This window comes from Panulirus ornatus, chromosome 29 (genome assembly GCF_036320965.1).
Source record: "Panulirus ornatus isolate Po-2019 chromosome 29, ASM3632096v1, whole genome shotgun sequence".
Classification (NCBI taxonomy): domain Eukaryota; kingdom Metazoa; phylum Arthropoda; class Malacostraca; order Decapoda; family Palinuridae; genus Panulirus; species Panulirus ornatus.
In genome coordinates, this window is record NC_092252.1 from 11,162,882 (window position 1) to 11,187,781 (window position 24,900).

At 38.7% G+C, this 24,900-nt stretch overlaps 1 protein-coding gene across 6 annotated transcripts in view; it reads right to left on the minus strand.

Annotated features, from left to right (window-relative positions):
* rg (A kinase anchor protein rugose) overlaps positions 1-24,900 on the minus strand; it is a 662,216-nt gene that overhangs the window by 533,286 nt on the left and 104,030 nt on the right. For 5 of the 6 annotated variants that reach the window (XM_071679213.1, XM_071679211.1, XM_071679214.1 and 2 more), the window contains exons 19-22: positions 18,374-18,553; positions 17,878-18,027; positions 14,418-14,540; positions 7,777-7,951 (exon numbers count right to left, since the gene is read on the minus strand). In XM_071679213.1, coding sequence (XP_071535314.1) covers positions 7,777-7,951; positions 14,418-14,540; positions 17,878-18,027; positions 18,374-18,553 — 628 coding nt within the window. The remainder of the gene's footprint in view (positions 1-7,776; positions 7,952-14,417; positions 14,541-17,877; positions 18,028-18,373; positions 18,554-24,900) is intronic. The other variant, XM_071679212.1, reaches the window with a different exon arrangement.

Sequence of the window (24,900 nt, forward strand, 5' to 3'; positions counted from 1 at the left end):
TCTCCCACTTCTCCTCGTTCCCTCCACCTCCGACACATATATCCTCTTGGTCAATCTTTCCTCACTCATTCTCTCCATGTGCCCAAACCATTTCAAAACACCCTCTTCTGCTCTCTCAACCATGCTCTTTTTATTTCCACACATCTCTCTTACCCTTACGTTACTTACTTGATCAAACCACCTCACACCACACATTGTCCTCAAACATCTCATTTCCAGCACATCCATCCTCCTGTGCACAACTCTATCCATAGCCACGCCTCGCAACCATACATCATTGTTGGAACCACTATTCCTTCAAACATACCCATTTTTGCTTTCCGAGATAATGTTCTCCACTTCCACACATTCTTCAAGGCTCCCAGGATTTTTGCCCCCTCCCCCACCCTATGATCCACTTACGCTTCCATGGTTCCATCCGCTGCCAGATCCACTCCCAGATATCTAAAACACTTTACTTCCTCCAGTTTTTCTCCATTCAAACTTACCTCCCAATTGACTTGACCCTCAACCCTACTGTACCTAGTACCCTTGCTCTTATTCACATTTACTCTTAAATTTCTTTTTTCACACACTTTACCAAACTCAGTCACCAGCTTCTGCAGTTTCTCACATGAATCAGCCACCAGCGCTGTATCATCAGCGAACAACAACTGACTCACTTCCCAAGCTCTCTCATCCCCAACAGACTTCATACTTGCCCCTCTTTCCAAAACTCTTGCATTCACCTCCCTAACAACCCCATCCATAAACAAATTAAACAAACATGGAGACATCACACACCCCTGCCGCAAACTACATGTATTTTTTTTTTTTTTTTTTTTTTTTTTGCTTTGTCGCTGTCTCCCGCGTTTTGGTAGAGAGTAGGTGAGTTGTTTCAAGGTGAAGGTGGTTCTGTGGAAGGGGTGTGATGACACCATGGCTATCTAATTTGTTTATAAATGGGGGGATGAGGGAGGTAAATGCACAGGTCTTGGAGAGAGAAGCAAGTATGCAGTTTATAGGGGATGGTGAGCCTGGGATGTGTCAGTTGTTGTTTGCTGAAATCATGGCACTGGTGGCAAATATTGTGAGAAGCTGAAGAATTTGGTATCTGAATATGGGATAGTGCATTAAGGGAAGAAGTTGAGAGTAAATATGAATAAAAGTCAGGTCATTAGGTTTAGCAGGGAATGAATAGAGAAAATTTGGAGGAAAAGGAGTGATTTAAATACCTGGAAGTGGACACAGCAGCAAATGAAATCAAGGAAGCAGACAGGAGTCATAGGATGGGAAAGGTGAAGGGAGATTCAGGAAACAGTGAGGATTATGTGGAAAAAGAGATCACTATATGGGAAGGCAAAAATGAGTATGCTGGAAGTTACAGTAGCCCTAACATTGTTTCATGAGTGTGAGGCATGGCCTAGTGGTGAGAATATGCTGAGAATGGTGCATGTGTTGTAAATGAAATGTCTGAGGACTATAAGTGGTGCGAGGTACTTTCTTCAAGTAAGTAATGAAACGGTAAGAGGGAGGTGTGGCTGAGAGAGCTGAAGAGGGTGGACTGAAAGGGTTTGGATATATATGAAGAGGATGGGTGAAAAGAGGATGACAAATAGGATATATGTGTCAAAAAAGGAGGGTCAGTTGGGTGAAAGGTGTGCATGGAATACAGTGAAATGGAACAATGTGGTATACAGTGGGTGATGTGCTATCAATGAACTGAATTAAGGTAGATGGAGCAGCTGGGGAGAACCACCAGAAAGGTCTGTGGGGCCTGGCTGTGGACAGGAAGGTGTATTTTGGTGCAATACACATGACAGCTAGAAAGTGGAAGTGAGCAAATGAGGCCTTTTTTGTTTGTTCCCAGCACTACCGTACTAAAGCAATAAAATGGCAAAACATGTATAAAAAATAATACTAATAATACTAATAATAATAATAATAATAATAATAATAATGATAATAATAATAATAATAATAACAATAATAATAATAATAATAATAATAATAATAACAATAATAATAATAATAATAATAATAATAATAATAATAATAATATAATAATAATAATAATGCCTAAAAACAATATGTAGAGTGATGCAGGCTGATGATGGAAGAGCAGCGTAAGAGAGAGGTGTGGGTTGGTAAAGAAAAAATATGACAGCTGACCAAGATGTACTGAATTGGTTTGGACCAATGAAAAGAATTGGAGAAGAGGGACCACCTGAGAGTATCTCTGAGTCACAAATGAAGGGAGGATGCTGGAATCACCTAAGTACCAACCAACAAGTACAAACAATAAGATTTTGTCAGAACGACCAGCCTAGTGCTAGGATTTACTGTATGTCTCACTAGTTGAACTACAGTTTTTTTCCACTGCCATAAATCTTACACAACTGACAATCAGGGTTTTATCTCTGCCACAAATCCAGTTACCTTATAAATGTTTCTGAAGTTCCTCTATGTAAGTTTTTTATTTCTCCTGGTATTCAGTTAAATCTTACCAACCTTTTTTCTGGACACTCATATATTTTCATGGCATATTCCCAGGTATTGTTTCAGTTTTGATAATTCTGTAAATTCCTTCCAGTGATGCTTTCATTAATATACCTTGCATTCGATACATGTATGTATTATCATATATATCTTTCCACTGCCCCTCCTAGGCTAGGTCACGCTCTTTCATCCTTTCATGACAGTTCAGATATTCCAGACCATCAGTTTTGCAAGTGGGGTGTTTCTTAAATCTCTTTAATTTGTTTATTTCCATTTATGCTTTACTGGTGACCATACAACATAGCAATATTCAACTTCAATTCTTACATATACATAAATATTTTCATCATTAGCTTTTTTCTAGTGAAAGTTCTCATTATCATGCCAATCATTCTTTGTCTTTCATTTTTTTTTTTTTTTTTTCAAACTATTCGCCATTTCCCGCGTTAGCGAGGTAGCGTTAAGAACAGAGGACTGGGCCTTTTTTGGAATATCCTCACCTGGCCCCCTCTGTTCCTTCTTTTGGAAAATTAAAAAAAAAAAAAAAAAAAACGAGAGGGGAGGATTTCCAGCCCCCCGCTCCCTCCCCTTTTAGTCGCCTTCTACGACACGCAGGGAATAAGTGGGAAGTATTCTTAATCCCCTATCCCCATTCATATATTGTCTTAATGATATGCTCAAATTAAGTTTTCTGGATCTTTGACATTTTCTTCTTTCTCCAGTTGTATGCCTTTGCATGAAGATGTTGATAAATTTTGCACTGTTCCAAGAGGTACTTGTTCAAATTTCTCCACTCAATTCCATTAGGTTCTCTTCTGCATATTTGTTGGTTATATCTTTTAATATTTATCAGTCTTCTTTTCATCTTGTTGTCTTACTGTCATCTACAAAACCCCTGAATGTATTCTGCTTTACATCCCTCTCTTTGCCATTGACACAAAGACCATTCCTTGTGGTACTCCTGAAAGAAATGTCCTCTTCATCAGACATGGTTCCAGTTGCTGCTAGTCTAGATATTCTATTATTAAAGACTTCTTTATTCCATTTCTAGACCAATCCTTGTGGTACTCCCAATATAAAGTCCTCTTCATCTGTGAGCTACCACTTCAGTAGTTGTCAAGTTGCACTCCTTTGACCCAAATAGCTGTCTTTTCTTTCTGCCTCACCCATAGTGAACTGCTGGTATTCTGTCCACAAGCATACAATCTCTGCTTGTCACACATAAGTTAACAACACTTAACTCACACAACTCACTCTTTGTAACTCTAGATTTTCCTGCGGTGAGCATTATGTGCTAGATCTGCCCTTTTGCAAAATGGTAGGAGCAACAGAGAGAAGTAAGTAGGAACATTAGGAATAAGCATTAGGCAGAAATGTTAGGTAGAAGTAGTAGGTAGAAACATCAGGTAGAAACATTATGGAGGAGCATTTGGTAAAATATTAGGCAAAAACATTAGATAGTAGTAGTTTGTACGTAGGAACCTCTGGAAACAAAGCACTAGAGTTGCCCTCTGCCAGTAGCCTGTTAAGGGTGAAGCACTAAAGGCTAAGCAACAGCCGTGAAGTTCACCAGTTATGGAGACTTTTGCCATGGCCACCTCCTTGAGGGAGTTCTTGCAGGTAACAGGTATCAGAGTTATAGACAGATAGATTCATTAGACACGGTTCCATCTGCCACCACACTGAATTTTCTGCTAGTCAAGAACTCCAATCCATTTTCCAGATTTCCCACTAAACTTACCTCTTGCCACTTTCTATAACAATATCTAGTTAACTTTGTTAAATGCTTAGCAATGTCTAGAAAGTGTCAACTCTCTCCCCTTGCAAAAATTTCATAAATGTCATTGTACAGCAAATAGTTATGTTTGTGTATTTTTGACTAGCACAAATCATTGTTGGTCTTTGTTTATGGAACTGTTGCTAAACAGATGCTCTAAGACATACTATATATCACACTCATATACTCTAATTATACATGGTGTTAGGCCGACTGGTTTATACTTTCTGGCATTAGTTTAGATTTCCAAGTAATAAAGGAGTCTGTTTGCATGAAGTTACACCATGAGTGGAGATCCATCTCTGGTGAACTTTAAGTGGATGAAATGAAATACAATTTCAATGAAAAGCTTCTCACTACCAGTGGATCCATTTTTTTGCAACTGCATGTAGTGCAGCCTTCAAGTTGATGAAGCCCTGTAAAAGAGGTCCTGAGGTCATTTATCAAATTGATTTATGTTCACCTTTGTGAAATTCTGTTATTTATGTCACTTTAAGAACAACTGCTATGCTGGATTTATACTTTACCTCAATCTCATCATCAGAGGTGTTACTTGTCATCTTTGCCTTCTTTCATAGTATAACTGGAATCCCATTTAGTAATGGTGCTGGCTTTCCTCTAAGTTTACCAAAGTTGGTCAATTCCTTCAATTATATCCTTTTCTGTTATGTTTATATCTGTCATCACAATGATCTAATACTTCATCATTTATATTTTCTTTATTATGCTGAGCACCAACTTATACTTACTAATTAGTATTTTGCATATTTTCTAGGGGCTACTCTAATCATCATCTCCCACTTCTAAAGGTTTCAGCATTTTGTTCTTCGATTCATCCATAAACATGAAGAGACCTTTCAGATTGTGTTCCATGTTTAGTAATACTTTGCATTCATTTACTCTATGTTCTCAATGGGACTTAATCATATTTCCTGTCAGCATTTGCTATCTTTTTTTCCATTCTCTTCCATTCATCTAGTGCTTTTATCTCTTGATATCTTTATCTTTATATAATAGTTTGTGTTATAAATCCTTTAATGATTTGATCTTTTCTCCTGTGAAATCCTACTGTATAAAGTTTTGTATTCCAGCAGCTGAATACCTCATTCAACTTTCTGTTTAGTATCAGAATATTAACTTAATTCCATTTTATTACAACAGATATTCAAACTGCATTATTCACTTGCTTCCTCCTCTAAAACATCCTATCTCTCTTTATCAATTCTAACTTTAGTTCATATTCTTTTCTATGATGCTCTGACCTGATGCCATCTTAGTTAACTTCAATGTCTCTGATAAATCCAATATCATTTATAGAAGGGGGTTGGTGTTATTGTTTTTCTTGTTTATGCATAACTCAGATTATACTGAATGTCACACATATGCTAAGCTTCTTTCTACCTCTTCCCTCTCATGTGCTGACCATGTAGGAGATGGAAGGTGAGAGAAAGCAGCTTTGGGGTATACAAGTCTGAATATTCAGAAGGGCGAGCAGAATGCACGGGATAGAATGAAGAGAAATTGCATACATGCGGTAATACACTGCCGGTGGATGATAAGATTTGTTTAAAGTGTAACAGACATGACAACTAGGGAGAGGAGTGTTGGTGGTGGTGAGGGAGGGTGTGGTACCCAGGGAGTGGCAATGATGAGGAAGGACATGGAAACAAGGGATGGTAGGAGTGGTGGTAATGAGGGAGGGGGTAATGGCCAAGGAGGGTACAGTGACCAAGGAGTACCTAGCACCTCCGAGATTTTGCCATGAAGGCAGGTCTAGCATGTAGTGCTCTGCACAACTCGTTTCCTAGATACTGTTGTTTCCCTTAACTGCCATTGCTCCACTCGTTACATACCTTCCCCATTGCAATAAACTTTCTTTTTTTTCACTAGCTACTCCACAGGTATACTTATCTACTCTGGAAGGAAATGGTGGTGGTGAGGGAGGGTGTGGTAGGCAGAAAAGGAGGGACAGTGGTGGTAAGGGGTTGTGTGGTGGCCAGGGAGGGAAACTGTGGTAACCAGGGAGGGGAGAATTGGTGGTGAGGGAGGATGCGGGGGCCAAGGTGGGAGGGTATTGTAGTGGCAAGGTGTGGTGTGGTAAAAGTTTGTTGTTGTGTAAGTCTAAGTCTAAAAGTCACTGGACAGCTGGCCATGGCCAGCTACCCTACCCAGCCCTCTGTAGGAGTAAGCATATGAGGGCCCAGAGGGCCTGAATCTGCTAATGATGATACTACGGTGTTATGGACACCTCCTATAAGTTGTTACACCACATGTGAGATGTTACCTTTGGGAAGACTACAATCATTAATGGACAGAAAGGAGTAAAATCTCATATTGGTCCTTCTTGCTCCAAAGTGGTCCATTATTTCCCTGCTCCTGAATATCCAGAGTGAAGTCTTAAAGCTGAAGAAGCCCCATGACAGGGGTCCTGCAGTTGTATTATAATAATAATAGTAATAACAATAATAATAATAATATTCATAAAAAATCAGAAGTAGTAGTAATAATAATAAGTGAAGTGTTTTAGATATCTGGGAGTGGATCTGTCAGCGGATGGAACCATGGAAGCGGAAGTGGATCATAGGGTGGGGGAGGGGGCGAAAATTTTGGGAGCCTTGAAAAATGTGTGGAAGTCGAGAACATTATCTCGGAAAGCAAAAATGGGTATGTTTGAAGGAATAGTGGTTCCAACAATGTTGTATGGTTGCGAGGCGTGGGCTATGGATAGAGATGTGCGCAGGAGGATGGATGTGCTGGAAATGAGATGTTTGAGGACAATGTGTGGTGTGAGGTGGTTTGATCGAGTAAGTAACGTAAGGGTAAGAGAGATGTGTGGAAATAAAAAGAGCGTGGGTGAGAGAGCAGAAGAGGGTGTTTTGAAATGGTTTGGGCACATGGAGAGAATGAGTGAGGAAAGATTGACCAAGAGGATATATGTGTCGGAGGTGGAGGGAACGAGGAGAAGAGGGAGACCAAATTGGAGGTGGAAAGATGGAGTGAAAAAGATTTTGTGTGATCGGGGCCTGAACATGCAGGAGGGTGAAAGGAGGGCAAGGAATAGAGTGAATTGGAGCCATGTGGTATACAGGGGTTGACGTGCTGTCAGTGGATTGAATCAAGGCATGTGAAGCGTCTGGGGTAAACCATGGAAAGCTGTGTAGGTATGTATATTTGCGTGTGTGGACGTGTGTATGTACATGTGTATGGGGGGGGGGGGGGGGGTTGGGCCATTTCTTTCGTCTGTTTCCTTGCGCTACCTCGCAAACGCGGGAGACAGCGACAAAGTATAAAAAAAAAAAAAAAAAAAAAAAATAATAATAATAATGATTATAAAAATACTTATAAAAATAATAATAGAAATAATAAAATAAATAATAACAATAATAATAATAATAATAATAATAATAATAATAATAATAATAATACCAAAATAATGTTGAAACTTGGTGTATGTTAAATCATGAAATACTCATAAATTATGTGCTGTCTACTTAAAGATTAGCATGCTATAGACAACTCACCTGAGAAATGATGTTGTGTAAATGCACCATTGGTGTGAGCAGTCTGTGGAGGCGGTGGTGGTGAGGATGGGGCATTGGTGGGAGGTTCGAGAATATCTCGGTACTTTGACACCATTAGTACAGATATAAAATAAACAATAGCTAACGATAAAAACTGTGCTTGTTTGGTTTCTTCCTGCAAAATAAAAATAGGTCTGTTAGCACAATCCATCAATCAATAGGAAAGTTTTATTTTAAAAAACTTAAAAATACTGATTCCTGACAGTTCTCCAAAAGCAGATTTATTAAAAAATTCAAAATTTTTGGTAAGATTTAGGAGGAACCTTTGAAAACTGTGTGATACACAAAGCAGATTTTACAATTTTCCACAAATAGATTCTAACTTGGTTAAAATGAACCACAGTCTTATGGAAATGGAGAAAAACATGAAAAAGTGATGCAAAACATTCGGCACAGTTATTTTCCTCCTCTGTAAGTCAATTAATGAAAACTACCTAATTTCAAAATACTGGTTTTCATACTGTTTATCAATCCATTTTCTTGAGAAGGAAACAAAGAGAAAGGGAAAGGCTGGGGAAGGGAAGGGAGGGGATGTCATGAGGCAGGGCAAGAACAGAGTGCTCCAAGTATAAACTGCTTGTTTCATGATCCTAATGTTTTCTACCTCCATGCATAATGCATGCCTGTCAATCTTGAGTTCTTTATTCAACTAGAAATTAAAGTGATTCTCTAAAACTTTCTGAGTCAGATCTTTCACATCTTTGCACGATGCCTTTTTGAAACATGTTTCCTTCATTTCAAACACATATACTGTAGATGAATTTACACATGAACTATTTACATCTTCACATGAAAATTTTTATGTCTATGAGGTATGCTTCGCCCTATAATAGTTTAATAAAAAATTATGCACACTATGCATTTGGCACTGTGTGTACTGTAATGAATTATGGGAAGCATGGCCTATCACTACCAATTTGCATATGTTAATTATAGAATGAAGTCATTCTCTATCGTATGCTCCATCAACAAGAAAGCTGAAAATATTACAGGTGCTACAAATCAACTGAGCTCATTCTCAGCCAACCAATCACATCAAGTTATCCATTTATAGAAAAAGTTGAAAAATGTTGGCTTTACAGGTGGATTATCAAAATCAAACCTGAAGTACCACAATCAAAGTAATAGAAATCTCCCAAAGAATAGCAAAAATGAAGTAGACAAAACAAAGAGTTAACAATCAGAGCTATGTTACATTTAGAGACAAAACAATAACCTACACATTAAAACTTTTGTATCACAGTGCTACAGTAAACAAAATCTTCATAAATAAAAGTAAAATTGAGAGATCTTCCAAAGCTACCATCGCTCTCTTTAAGGACCTCTCCAGGTTGTTTTACAACAAAAGGCATAATAATCATGGACTCCTTTACAGCATGAAGCTCCTCAACGAAATTGCACCACCTTTCATCTGCTGACAATGAAACAGACTCACCAAAGGTTACTCTACCACTTGCAGTGTAACCACAGGCAGTCTTGTAACACCATATGAATAGTGAAATGCATATAAACATTTTTTCATCCTTGCTTGCCATTTTTCACATCAGCAAGGTAGTACCAAGAAAAGATGAAGAAAGGCTCCATTTACTCTCATCCATTATATATCACCTAAATCACAGCCTTCCATACACAACCAGTTTTTCCTAACTGCTTCAAGTGCCTTAGCTCAGTCTACTGACATCATGTCACCCTCTGCATATCCCAGCAATCCAATTCACTCCTTTCACCCTTCTACATGTTCAAGCCCCCAAGCAATCAAAATCTTTTTCATCCCATCCTTCATCTCCAATTTGGTCTTCCCCTTTTCCTTTTTCCCTCTACTTCTGATACCAACTGGAGGGATGTCCGATCATTATCTTGTGGAGGCGAAGGTGAAGATTTGTAGAGGTTTTCAGAGGAGAGAATACTGGGGTGAAGAGAGTGGTGAGAGTAAGTGAGCTTGGGAATGAGACTTGTGTGAGGAAGTACCAGGAGAGACTGAGTACAGAATGGAAAAAGGTGAGAACAAAGGACGTAAGGGGAGTGGGGGAGGAATGGGATGTATTTAGGGAAGCAGTGATGGTTTGCATAAAAGATGCTTGTGGCATAAGAAGCGTGGGAGGTGGGCAGATCAGAAAGGGTAGTGAGCGGTGGGATGAAGTAAGATTATTAACGAAAGAGAAGAGGGAGGCATTTGGACGAGTTTTGCAAGGAAATAATGCAAACGGCTGGGAGAAGTATAATAGAAAGAGGCAGGAGGTCAAGAGGTAGCGTAAGGAAACACGAAAGAATGCCCAACCCACCCACATGCACATGTATATACATACACATCCACACACGCACATATACATACCTATACATTTCAACGTATACATATATATATATATATATATATATATATATATATATATATATATATATATATATATATATACATACACAGACATATACATATATATACATGTACATAATTCATACTTGCTGCCTTTATTCATTCCTATCACCCCGCCACACATGAAATGACACCCCCCCTTCCCCCGCATGCACGCGAGGTAGCACTATGAAAAAACAAAGGCCATATTCATTTACACTCAGTCTCTAGCTGTCATGTATAATGCACCAAAACCAAAGCTCCCTTTCCATATCCAGGCCCCACAAAACTTTCCTTTTATATTTTTCATTATACTTAATTGCCGTCTCCCGCGTCAGCAAGGTAGCGCAAAGAAACAGACAAAAGAATGGCCCAATCCACCCACATACACATGTATATACATAAATGCTCACACACGCATATCTACATACCTATACCTGTCAACGTATACATACATATACATACACAGACATACACATGTACATATTCATAATTGCTGCCTTTATCCATTCCCGTTGCTATCCCGCCACACATGAAACAGCACACACACCCATGAGGTAGCACTGGGAAAAGACAAAAAAGTATAATAAATATGTAAAAAATCAACAAGTAAAAAATCGCCAGTGGTTAGACTGCACCATTGGTAGTAGAGTCTTATTAAAGAGCCTCCTACTCCAAAGGAGTCTTCATTTCCTTGCTACTGGAAGTAACACAGCCTAGGGCTGTGGGAGACTTTAGAACCAGGTTCTGGGTAACACCGAAACTCTTCCTCAGATATTGGTCCTCGTGTGATTATAAATAACTCAAAATGCATTGTGGAAGGTGTTACATATAAATCATGTGGAAGGAAGCTATTAGAAGAAGTAAGATTTTATCAAGAGAGTAAGGCAAATGAGCACATAGAGAGAAGGATGAGTGGTACCTGGTGCAGGTGAGTCTGCAGCAGGGGTAAGTGATATCACCATGGCTGTTTAATCTGTTTATGGATGGGGTAGTAAGGGAGGTGAATGTGAGGGTTTTAGGAATATGGTTAGGTCAGAGGTCTTTTAGGGGTGGGAGGCTCAGACGGGGTTAGTTACTGTTTCCTGGTGACACAATGCTAGTGGCAGATCTGAGTGAGAAACAAAACAAGTTGGTTTCTGAGTTTAGGAAAGTATGGTGTTAGGAGGGTTGATTGAGTAAGACATGACAAGGTGAGAGAAAAGTGTGATAATTAGACCATGGTTGACAGACCTGAAGATGGTATGTTGAAATGGTCTGGACATATGAAGAAAATGAGAGAGAAAAGGTTGACAGGGAGGGTGTATGTGTCAGAAAAGAAGAAAACAAGGAGAAGAGGGACTGAACCAGATATGGAAGGACGGAGTGGAAAAAGTTTGAGTCCTGACTGCTTGAACTTGCAGTAGGGTACAAGGCATGCACAGGATATGACTAAATTGGAACAAGGAGGTATACAGGGGGCAACGAGATATCAATGGACTCAACCAGGACATATGAAGAGGCTACACATAATGGTCTGTGTAACTTGGTTGTGAACAGGCATCTATGGTTTCAGCACATTACAAATTTTAGCTACTAAATGGATGCGAGCAAATAAGGCCCTTTCTTCACCTGGTCCAAGTGCTACCACACTAACATGGGAAACAACAAATATGCATGAAAAAAGTTCATTAATAACTGTGAATCTACTCATCTAAATATCTCCCCCTTCTCCCCACCTTATTGTGCTTTGATAAACCCTGCCAATAGCAAGTTGGCATCATCATGGTCATAGCTGGCCATCTAGCTGCCCTAATTTTTTCTTATCACCAAACATGGTTAATACCAGTCTCTGTAGCTACACAGCATTGTTTAACCCATAACTGGCTGGTGACTTGTTAAACTTTGACATAAGAGAAGGTCTTCAAATTTTGTCTCTCATTATGATATAAAATAAATACAGGCAATAGTAAAGCTTATGTAACAAAAAAGTTAGCTAACATACCTTATACGGCCATGGTATAATGCCGAAGTTCCTGGAGATATGAAGGAGGAGGATTTTGGTGTACATAATTCAAGTTATCTGTTTTCATTTTAAAATGAAACAAACAAATGTAAAAGCAAAGGATATGTACAAAATGTGAACCAATGCATTTTACAGGCCAGTGGTATAATATTAAAGTTCCAAGGAGAGTAGTGGAAAAATGGAGGAGATGGGTTTTGGAGGATGTGCATCATTGAAGTTATCTATTTTCCATTATGAAATAAACGATATGCATGTAAAAGCACAGGGTGTGCACAGACTGAATCAATACATTTCATATGTCAGTGGTTTAATACTGAAGTTAATGGAAGATTCTCTAAAGAAATGGTGGAGGAAAAGTTTTGGAAAGTGAGTTTCATTTAGATTTTCCTTCCTCATTAAGAAATGAAAGAAATGTGTCTCAAAGTAAAGAACATATGAAAAAAGAAACAAGAATACTACAGAAGTCTCTTGCCTACCAATGGGGTTATGTTCTCGGAAGACCCCAATAGTTAACAAGGTGCAAGGCCCATAGGAGTAAGGGTTAGGGAGAGTACCTCATGACAAACATACATTAAGTCTTATAGTCAAACTTCAAGGTTAAAGAAAAGCAAGTTATACCTTAAAAACAACAAAATGCTTATTTTGCAAAAGTAATATGAAATCATGGGCAAAACTGTCAAGTAATGCAATGGCGGTATGACATCAAAGATATCAACCCTCTGTACTCCAACTAAGCAACAATCCAGCTAAACTGAACAAAAGACTAACTCAATGCTCACCCTAGCAACATCAGTGAACTATGACACTCCTCCAGCCTCTCCCAAGCAATGGTGATCAGTCGGGCAGGGCTGCCTGCAGCCATGAAACACTCACTCAAAGTGCAGAAAATACAACAGTGGTGTCATGGATGACTGTAGATACCGATAACTTGATGCCATGGTTGGGAAAATGATATATGTTGTTCTAATCATGTATACTCAAAACTGTGGTAGGCATGGGGCCTCTGTATATATATCAGTGACAGAACACTAAAGTTAATGTGTAGATCCCCAGGAAACTGGTGGAAAAATAGTGTAGGAAGGTGTGCCTAACTGTCTGCGGCATGCATCTTAAAACTACACAGTATTTTGTGGAAGCAAGCAGGCTAGATATACTTGCTTATTCTGGATAAAATCAATTCTCATTCTCTGTCATCACCTTCTGGAGATACTCTCTGGGGGTCTATCAACAAAGCCTTGTCATCTGTAAACAGCAACTGATTCACCTCCCAAGTATCTCCACCTTGGCATACCATAGATCTGTCCCTTATTCTAAGATCCAACCAACCTCACAACCCTGTCCAAAAGCACCTTAAACAACCATAGCGTCATCACACATCCTCAAAGGAGAATCACCTTCACTGGAAACTTTTCATCCTCTTCCCTTCCTACTTAAATATGTGCCTTACTTAACAGGTAAAAAAAATCCTCACTGAATTTGATAACATTCTATTTATCCCATATATCTGAAGTGTCTTCAACAGAGCCTCTCTGTAAACCCTATGTTATGCTTTCTTCTGATCAATAAATACTGCATGCAACTCACTTTTGCTCAAGTATTCTTCTCAAAAGTTCTTCAAAGCAAGCATCTACTTCACACATCCTCTACCTCTACCGAAGTCACCCTTTCTACTTTTCCTTAGCCATATATTCTGTGTATGCCACCAACCTCACAATTACTGCTCTCCCATACACCTTATCACAGTATGCTCAACAGATATATATATCTCTGTATCATAAGTTTTCACTCCATTTCTTTTCATTTCTTTACTTGTTACCACTTCTACATTAGCCTGAGTGAAAGAGATGAATAAGGTGTACTGAAGTAGTTCAAATACAGGAGAGGATAAGCTAAGAAAGTCTGACTAAAAGGCTCAACATTACAGAAGTGAAAGAAGGGGGTTCATAAACAGTTGTCATATCTTACAGACTGTAGTACAAAACACTATACACTAAAGTACATTAAATCAGAAATATCAGCTTCTGAAGTTTTTAACAATGATATAATGCTTTATCTGCATTTGTGTACCTATACTTACTTAAATTCAAAAGTATTACAATAATTAGTTACTTCCTGATTTGCTTTTGCCTGTGATCTCTTGCAAAGTTATATCAGACTCTTCTGTTAATTTCAGAATGAGGTATGATTGATAGGTATATAAAAAATAATCCAATTTTTTATACATACCACATCACGATATATAACAGCTCTTAATCTGTTAACATCCATGTCTTGGAGAAGTTTCTCAGGATCTCTTACAGGACTGTTCTGTGTGCCAAGGTTCTCTACAATGTTCTGCATTAAAAGAGACTAGAGTGAGAATATAATAAAATCTTACAACTTAAATTTTGGCAAAAGAAAAATATATCATCTGGCATGTGTTCTTATTCTGGACTCTAAAAATAAAGACAGCAATTATACAATCATTTTCAAACTACCCTATCATTGTAAACCTCAAACTACCTATAAGTATACAGCATACCTAGAATATCAAAATTTCCTTTGATCATTTTTGGAATTATGAAACTGAAATACAAGACTTTAGGTAATAAAATTCTAGGAATAATATAACAATACAGGAAATTTTTAGCAGAAGTACTGAAAACTGAATAAGCACACACAATTTAAAAAAAGAAAAAGCTAATATATTAACTGCCATGTGTTCTTATTCTGGACTTAAAAAAATGCACATTATGCAATTATTTTCAAATTAACCCATCTCGAACTAAAAATGGATTTGTCATGTTTCATTTTGCCTCATGGATATCACCAAATATCTACATATTTTATTTATTATACATGATCACCGATTCCAGGTTTGCAAGGTAATGCCAGGAAACAGATGTATCTACATGTACATGTACGTACATACACATACACACACATATATATATGCACATATACATATTCATACTTGCTTGCCTTCACCCATTCCCAGTTCCACCCCACCCCACAGCAAATAGCAATACCACCCCGTGTCAGTGAAGTTGTGCTAGGAAACAGACGAAACAAGGACACATCTGCTCACACTAATTCTCTAGCTGTCATGTGTAATGCACTGAAACCAAAGCTCCCTATCCACATCCAGGCCCTACACACCTTTCCATGGTTTACCCTAGATGCTTTACATGCCCTGGTTCAGTCCACTGACAGCATGTCGACCCCAGAATACCATAACGTTTCAAATCACTCTATTCCATGCATGCCTTTCACCATCCTGTATGTTCAGGCCCTGACTGCTCACAAATTTTTCACACCATCCTTCCACCACCATTTTGGTCTCCCGCTTCTCCTTGTTCCCTCCACCTCTGACACATATATCCTCTTTGTCAACCTTTTCTCACTCATTCTCCCCATATGTCCAAATGATTTCAACACACCTTCTTCTGCTCTCTCAACCACATTCTTTTTATTACCACACATCTCTCTTACCCTTTCATTACTTACTCAATCAAACCCACCTCAGACCACATATTGTCCTCAAACACTTCATTTCCAATGCTTCCATCCTCCTCCGTACAACCATATCTATAGTCTATAGTCCATGCCTCACAACCATATAATATTGTTGGAACTACTTCAAACATACCCAATATTGCTCTCCAAGATAACGTTCTTTCTTTCCACTCATTCTTCATCGCTCCCAGAACCTTCGTCCCATCCCCCTACCCTATGACTCATTTTCGCTTCCATGGTTCCATTTGCTGCCACGTCCACTCCCAGATATCGAAAACACCACTTCCTCCAATTTTTCTCCATTCAAACTTACATCCCAACATTCTTCGTCCATTTCCTGGCACTGATGCACTGACACAGAAAACGTCGATCAAGTATAATAATAATAATAATAATAACAATAATAATAATAACAATACATATATGTTTTTTTTTTCATGCATATTCGCCATTTCCCGCATTAGCAAGGTAGCGTTAAGAACAGAGGATTGAACCTAAGAGGGAAATATCCTCACTTGGCCCCCTTCTCTGTTCCTTCTTTTGGAAAAGTAAAAGCTGGAGGGGAGGATTTGCAGCCCCCCCCCTCCCTCCCCTTTAAGTCGCCTTCTACGACAAGCAGGGAATACATGGTAAGTATTCTTTCTCCCCTATCCCCAGGGATATATATATATTTTATTCTATATCATAATTAATCACTGTTTCCCATGTCAGTGAGACAGTGCCAGGAAACAGACAAACAATGGCCCATCCACTCACATACACATATATATATATACATAAATGCCTATTGTGCACATATACATACATATCAACATATACACATATACATACAGAAACATATACACATATACATATTCATATTTGCTTGCCATCATCCATCCCTGGCGTCAACCCACTCCAAAGGAAACAGCATCGTTAACCCCAGGCTTCAGCGAGGCAATGCCAGAAAAACAGACATTCATTCACATTCAGTCTCTAGCTGTCATGTGTAATGCACAGAAACAACAGCTCCTTATCCAAATCCAGGCTCCACAGACCCTTTTTTTGTTTTCATACACATTCACCATTTCCTGCATTAGTGAGGTAGTGTTAAGAACAGAGGACTGAGCCTAAGAGGGAAATTCTTACTTGGCCTCCTTCTCTGTTCCTTCTTTTGGAAAAGTAAAACCTGGAGAGGAGTATTTCCAGCCCCCCCACTCCCTTCCCTTTTAGTCGCCTTTTACGACACACAGGGAATATGTGGAAAGTATTCTTTCTCCACTATCCCTGCCTGAAGATTGGCAGAATGCATGTACAGTGCCACTGCATATATGCAAAGGGGTTGAAGAGGTGTGTTCAAACTACAGAGGTATAAGTTTGTTGAGTATACCTCCCTATTACGCTTCCATTCATTACTTGATCAAACCACATCACCCCACATACTGACCTCAAACATTTCCTTAAACATTAAGATTCTATAATTATTTATTTATATTTATTTTGCTTTGTCGCTGTTTCCCGCGTTTGCGAGGTAGCGCAAGGAAACAGACGAAAGAAATGGCCCAACCCACCCCCATACACATGTATATACATATACGTCCACACACGCAAATATACATACCTATACATCTCAATGTACACATATATATACACACACAGACACATACATATATACCCATGCACACAGTCTGCCTTTATTCATTCCCATCGCCACCTCGCCACATATGGAATACCATCCCCCTCCCCCCTCATGTGTGCGAGGAAGCGCTAGGAAAAGACAACAAAGGCCCCATTCGTTCACACTCAGTCTCTAGCTCTCATGCAATAATGCCCGAAACCACAGCTCCCTTTCCACATCCAGGCCCCACACAACTTTCCATGGTTTACATTACATTACATTACATATTACCTGTTTTCCAACCACATATCATTTTCGACTCCAATCTCATTTGCACAGAGCAGATCAAAAGTGTTCAGCCTTTGATCTCATTCATACATATCTTGAACTTAAGTCCAGTCTGAAGCAAACATTTCTCTAAACTGTAAGACTAGTGTGCTTCATTAGCATTTGTTCTGCATACTTGACTGAATCATCAACTGATCCTTACATCCCCATTCATGCTTCCACCCTTACAGAAACTTCTGATTTCACTTCTGCATCCCATGTTGGGGAATGAATCTCTTGCTTTCCTTAACAGTTCCTTATATTTACCTTTGGGGAAGCCTGTGCACCTCTTATGAGTGAATGAATATGTCGCGATTTGTTGACAGGTTTGATGCCATTACTACCAGCACCATTTACTTCCTGAAGTCGCGTCCGTTCACGACACTCAAGGCAATTTCTCACAGCCACAGTGCAGACCTATTTTCATAATAATAATATCAAGAGCCTGTAACCGTAATAGTGGTTATATGAGAATAATAAATATATCATTAGCATAATAATAATATCAAGAGCCTGTAACCGTAATAGTGGTTATATGAGAATAATAAATATATCATTAGCACTGAAACATCCATTTCTTTATTTATGTATTCAATGAGACCTTTTGTTCTTTTCTGCTGAAATATGAAAAATTCATATATGCAATCCATATCACATTTACTTCAAATTCAAATATTCAGATTTCCCACAAAATACTTATTCTACATCAATACTAGAAATGTTTATCTGAAAATCACAACTCCCAAAGTTGAAAATTACATACTAAGCGTAAACACTGTCTAAGGATGCCTCCACTTGACATGTTTTTCTCAGCCTCCAACTCTGAGAAGTTAAGGGAGGAAGCAAATACAAGCACATCTGCCATATTTACTAATCGGTGAAGAAAGGAAACAGCTACTTCCACTCCCATGCCTTGCGTGGGTTCCAAAACATCCAATTCATTCTGTAATATAACTGCATTCTTACCTATATGCAATAAAAATTTATCCATAAGGAGATACATATCACGAAGAAAAGTACCAGTAATGACATCAGTATTATGAAGGGTCTGCTAAGAGATGTATAGGGATTTCATATAACTTTATTTACAATAATGTTTGCTACCTCTAAACATTTCATCCATAGGCGTATTTGAAGATTTTGGAAAGATGGAACTGTACGAGATAAATGATGAAAAGGTTGTAGACTTTAGTTTGGAAAAACACTTTTGAACAATAAGCATGTACATGCTACTGTTTTGAGAAGCCAACAGAAACTGATCAAGAGATGTCCAGTTGAACCTGAAATTGCAGACATACCTAAGATGAATATCAAAAAATTATTTGCTTCAAAATCCATTCATTCAAGACATTCATCATGAAAATTCTGATTACTTATCTTTATTCTGTAAAAGATTTTCTTTATGCTTTACAAAATATAACTACAGTGAATCCTTCTGATTCTGGGGGAGACCGTCTAAAGAATGCACTGTTTCAACACATTTGATTGGCTCATTATATCTGACCTTCATTCTATATATATATAGGACTTATAGTCCAATAAATCAATGATACTTCAAAGTGGCTAAATGGATCGGACACTCCACGAAATCTAACCACATTTTCACAAACAAATTCTACTCTTTCTACTTCAGAAATGATGTTTCACCAAAGAAAGCCACACTGCACAACAACTGTCGCTATAAAAAAAATCTACGGTTTTCTGAAATAAATATATCATAAATCATAATTTACTGACCACATGCTCACAGTAGCCAGAACAAACAAACCACAATAAGGTAGCAATACCATACTGTATGCTGATATTAAGATTCTATTACAATGAAATCTTTAAGGGAATAAGATATAATTTTCTCTTACGATAGCTGTGGTGGATTTGATATCGAAGACATGATAATGTTACATAATGTTACATTCATGATACAGTAGCAATGCTTCCGAAAAAAAAAGTCTGGATTTGTACAATAACTGACATAATGTTGCCTTCCTTGTAAAACAAAAGTACATTTGGTGAAATCAAGTGAACAAAAAATGAACTCTAATTATGATTGAGGTGTTACAGTGATGCTAGTCTGCTGTCTATTAATATTCAATGCAAATGTACAATATCTTAATTCAATCCTGGGTTAAACAGGTTTTCTGGGGTGCCCTGAGTACTAAGTGTCTTCTAAGTACATGTAAATGTGTATTCAGGTGCTACTGGGCTTCACCTGCAACAGGTTGCACCACAAGTGAAAAGCCACTTTTAGGAAGGCTGTATTGTTGGAGTATGGTCGTGTAAAAACTTAACTCCAATGGAGTCTACATTTCCCTGCTACTGGAAGTTATGCAGCCTTGCATGGCAGGAGCCTTTAGAAAGAGGTCCTGGTTAACATTAGAACTCTCTCATGGAAACTGGTCCTAGGGTAATCATAAATACATTAACAGATTAATACTTTTTGCCATTTCCCATTAGGTACCACCACAAACAGATGAAGAGTGGCCTCATTTGCTCATATCCATTCTCTAACTATTGCGCATAGATGTCTTGTGTGCCAACCAGAACCTCCAATCCACAACCAGTCCCCGTGACTGCTTCATATGTCTTGTTTATTGTTATCATTATTATTGTCATTTTCATCATTATTAACATATAATCCTAAAATCCCTTCTACATGGGCTTGCACAGCTCAAAGGCTGTTCTACAATCAGTACCAGGGATAAAATGGACTCTTTTGGAGTTGGAAGTTTTACTTGCAGTGGAACCACATGCAGGTGAAATTTAGCTATGGCTATGTATGTACTCACCTGTACATATATTAAAAGGACACAATAGTACAACAATATACAGAAACTATACCCTACTTCCAGAGCAGTTGTTGGTGATTGCAAGCATAGGCCACTTCGGACTACCATCAGATCTACTGGAATTCTGTGCTGTAATTCCAGTTAGAGTGTCTGATAAAGCCAATATTTAATAAAAACAGAATCTAATACAGCCTCTGTACATAAAATCCCTTCACTTCTTTTAACAAACCCTATATACATAAATGTTATCATTTGAATTGATCCAAACTTCATGGACAGTTTTACTCTTCTCCACTATTTGTCGGATTTACATTCATCAGCTGCCATGAACCTACATAAAATAGTCCTGGATGCACTTATGTTAAGACAAGAAGAGAAAAATTTCCTTTACTACATAATCAAGTACAGGTGACTTACAATTCAAATTAATATCATGTATTGCATTTTCTTTAACTCTTAATATAAATGACTGTAACATAAACTCATTATACTGAAAACACTGCATAGGTGCATTACTGTACAACTAACTCTACAGGAGAAATGAAGAAAAAAGGAATAATTTCAAAATAAAAGAAACTGAATCAAAAAAGTGTATGTTAAGTGATAACTTGCCACAAAGAAGTTATGACGACCTGGTTACATTTATGAAACCTTAAAAAGATAATGTTAAAAAAGAATCAAGTACATCTGATTTACTGCTCTCAAAATCACTCAAATAATAGTTGACTGATAAGAGAAACACAATTCCTCAAGTCTATATATGGTATAAGGAAAGTGCTAGCAAAGGCTGTAAGGAGGATGTAACAATAAAGTATAAGGCAAATCATATGAAACTTGAGTGACTTGCTTTACAGTGAACTGCGTACAAGACAGGAATATTTTCAAAACAGTAGATAGGTATTAAAGACATAGATGTGGATAAAAGAGCATGCATACTAAGTGCTTTAGACCTCTTACGTAAGGATCACATCTATAGTGAAGCGTCAGCAGACAAGAAGAAGAATTAGGTAAAAGGGACTGAAGAGAGTAAAAGAGAAAACTAAATGATAATAAAGTTTACACTAAAGTTTGTTGCATACGTATGAAAAAGAGCCTGAACTAAGGAATATTTAAAGGTATATCAAACTGCATACTAAAAGAAAGGCAGATATATTATCTATATTGGCAAAATGCATGCATAGTGCCATTGTACAAAGGCAAAGGGGATGAAGGTAAGGGTTCATATTACAGAGGTATAAGTTTGTTGAGTATTCCTGGGAAATTATTTGGGAGGGTATTGATAGAGGGTAAAGGCATGTACAGAGCATCAGACTGGGGATGAGCAGTGTGGTTTCAGAAGTGGTGGAGGATGTGTGGATCAGGTGTTTGCTTTGAAGAATGTATGTGAGAAATACTTGGAAAAACAGATGGATTTGTATGTAGCATTTATGGATCTGGAGAAGGCATATAATAGGGTTGATAGAGATGCTTTGTGGAAGGTATTAAGAGTATATGGTGTGGGAGGTAAGTTGCTAGAAGCAGTGAAAAGTTTTTACCAAGGATGTAAGGCATGTGTATGAGTAGGAAGAGAGGAAAGTGATTGGTTCTCAGTGAATGTTGGTTTGTGGCAGGGGTGTATGATGATTCCATGGATGTTTAATTGTTTATGGATGGGGTGGTTAGGGAGGTGAATGCAAGAGTTTTGGACAGAGGAGCAAGTATGCAGTCTGTTGTGGATGAGAAACTGCAGAAGTTGGTGACTGACTTTGGAAAAATGTGTGAAAGAAGAAAGCTGAGAGTAAATGTGAATTTGAGCAAGTCTATTAGGTTCAGTAGGGTTGAGGGACAAGTTAATTGGGAGGGAAGTTTGAATGGAAAAAAACTGGAGGAAGTGAAGTGATTTAGATATCTGGGAGTGGATTTAGCAGCAGATGGAACCATGGAAGCGATAGAGAGTCACAGGGTGGGGGATGGGGCAAAGGTTCTACGAGCGTTGAAGAATGCGTGGAGGGCGAGCACGTTATCTCGGAGAGCAAAAATGGGTATGTTTGAAGGAATAGTGGTTCCAACAATGTTATATGGTTGCAAGGCATGGGCTATTGATAAGGTTGTGCGGAGTAGGGTGGATGTGTTGGAAATGAAATGTTTGAGGACAATATGTGGTGTGAGGTGGTTTGATCGAGTAAGTAATGAAAAGGTAAGAGAGATGTGTTGTAATAAAAAGAGTGTAGTTGAGAGAGCAGAAGAGGGTGTGTTGAAATGGTTTGGTCACATGGAAAGAATGAGTGAGGAAAGATTGACAGAGAATATATGTCAGAAGTAGAGGGAACGAGGAGAAGTGGGAGACCAAACTGGAGGTGGAAGGATGGAGTGAAAAAGATTTTGAGTGATTGAGGCCTGAACATACATACAGGAGGGTGAAAGGTGTGCAAGGAATAGAGTAAATTGGAACAATGTGGTATACTGGGGTCAATGTGCTGTCAATGGATTGAACCAAGGCATGTGGAGTGTCTGGGGTAAACCATGGAAAGTTTTGTGGGGCCTGGCTGTGGAAAGGGAGCTGTGATTTACCTCAGACGCTTCACATGCCCTGGTTCAGTCCACTGATAGCACATTGATCCCGGTATAACACATCTCACCCTCCTGTATGTTCAGGCCCCGATGACTCAAAATCTTTTTCACTCCATCCTTCCACCTCCAATTTGGTATCCTGCTTCTTCTTGTTCCCTCCACATCTGACATAAATATCCTCTTTGTTAATCTTTCCTCACCCACTCTCTCCATATGTCCAAACCATTTCAACACACCCACTTTTTATTTCCACACATCTCTCTTACCCTTTCATTACCTACTTGATCAAACCACCTCACACCAGATATTGTCCTCAACACTTCATTTCCAACACATCCACCCTTCTCTGTACAACTCTAACTCTAGCCCATGCCTCACAACCATATAACATTGATGGAACTACTATTCTTTAAAACATATCCATTTTTGCACTCTGAGATAACGTTCTCTCCTTCCACACATTCTTCAATGCTCCAAGAAACTTCGCCCCATCCCCTACCCTGTGACTCACTTCTTCTTCCATGGTTCCATCTGCTGCTATGTCCACTCCCAGATATCTAAAACACTCCACTTCCTCAACCCTACTGACTCTAATAACTTTGCTCTTATTCACATTTGCTCTCAACTTTCTCCTTTCACACACTTTTCCAAACTCAGTCACCTTCTTCTGCAATTTCTCACACGAATCAGCCACTAGAGCTGTATCATCAGTGAACAACTGGCTCACTTCCCAGGACCTCTCATCCCCAACATACTGCATAATCACCCCTCTCTCCAAAACTCCTGCAAATTAACAAATTAAACAACCATGGGTATATAACACACCCCTGCCACAAACCGACAATCACTGGGAACAAATCTCTTCCTACTCATACACATGCCTTATATTCTTGGTAAAAACTTTTCACTGCTTCTAACAACTTACCTCCCACACCATATACTCTTCAATCCTTCCATAAAGCAGCTCTATCAACCCTATCATATGCCTTCTCCAGATCCAGAAATGCTACTTACATATATATATATGAGGGGGGAGGGGGATGGTATTCCATGTGTGGCAAGGTGGCGATGGAAATGAATATAGGCAGACAGTGTGAATTGTGTGCATGGGTATATATGTATGTGTCTGTGTGTGTATATATATGTGTACATTGAGATGTATAGGTATGTATATTTGCATGTGTGGACGTGTATGTATATATGTGTGTATGGGGGTCGGTTGGTCCATTTCTTTCGTCTGTTTCCTTGTGCTACCTCGCAAACGCGGGAGACAGCGACAAAGCAAAATAAAAAAAAATATATATATATATATATATATATATATATATATATTTTTCTTTCAAACTATTCACCATTTCCCGCATTAGCGAGGTAGCGTTAAGAACAGAGGACTGGGCCTTTGAGGGAATACCCTCACCTGGCCCAATTCTCTGTTCCTTCTTTTGGAAAATAAAAAAAAAAACGAGAGGGGAGGATTTCCAGCCCCCCGCTCCCTCCCCTTTTAGTTGCCTTCTACGACACGCAGGGAATACGTGGGAAGTACTCTTAATCCCCTATATATATATATATATATATATATATATATATATATATATATATATATATATAAACAGACGAAAGAAATGGCCCAACCCCCCCCCCCCCATACACATGTACATACACACGTCCACACACGCAAATATACATACCTACACAGCTTTCCATGGTTTACCCCAGACGCTTCACATGCCCTGATTCAATCCACTGACAGCACGTCAACCCCTGTATACCACATGGCTCCAATTCACTCTATTCCTTGCCCTCCTTTCACCCTCCTGCATGTTCAGGCCCCGATCACACAAAATCTTTTTCACTCCATCTTTCCACCTCCAATTTGGTCTCCCTCTTCTCCTCGCTCCCTCCACCTCCGACACATATATCCTCTTGGTCAATCTTTCCTCACTCATTCTCTCCA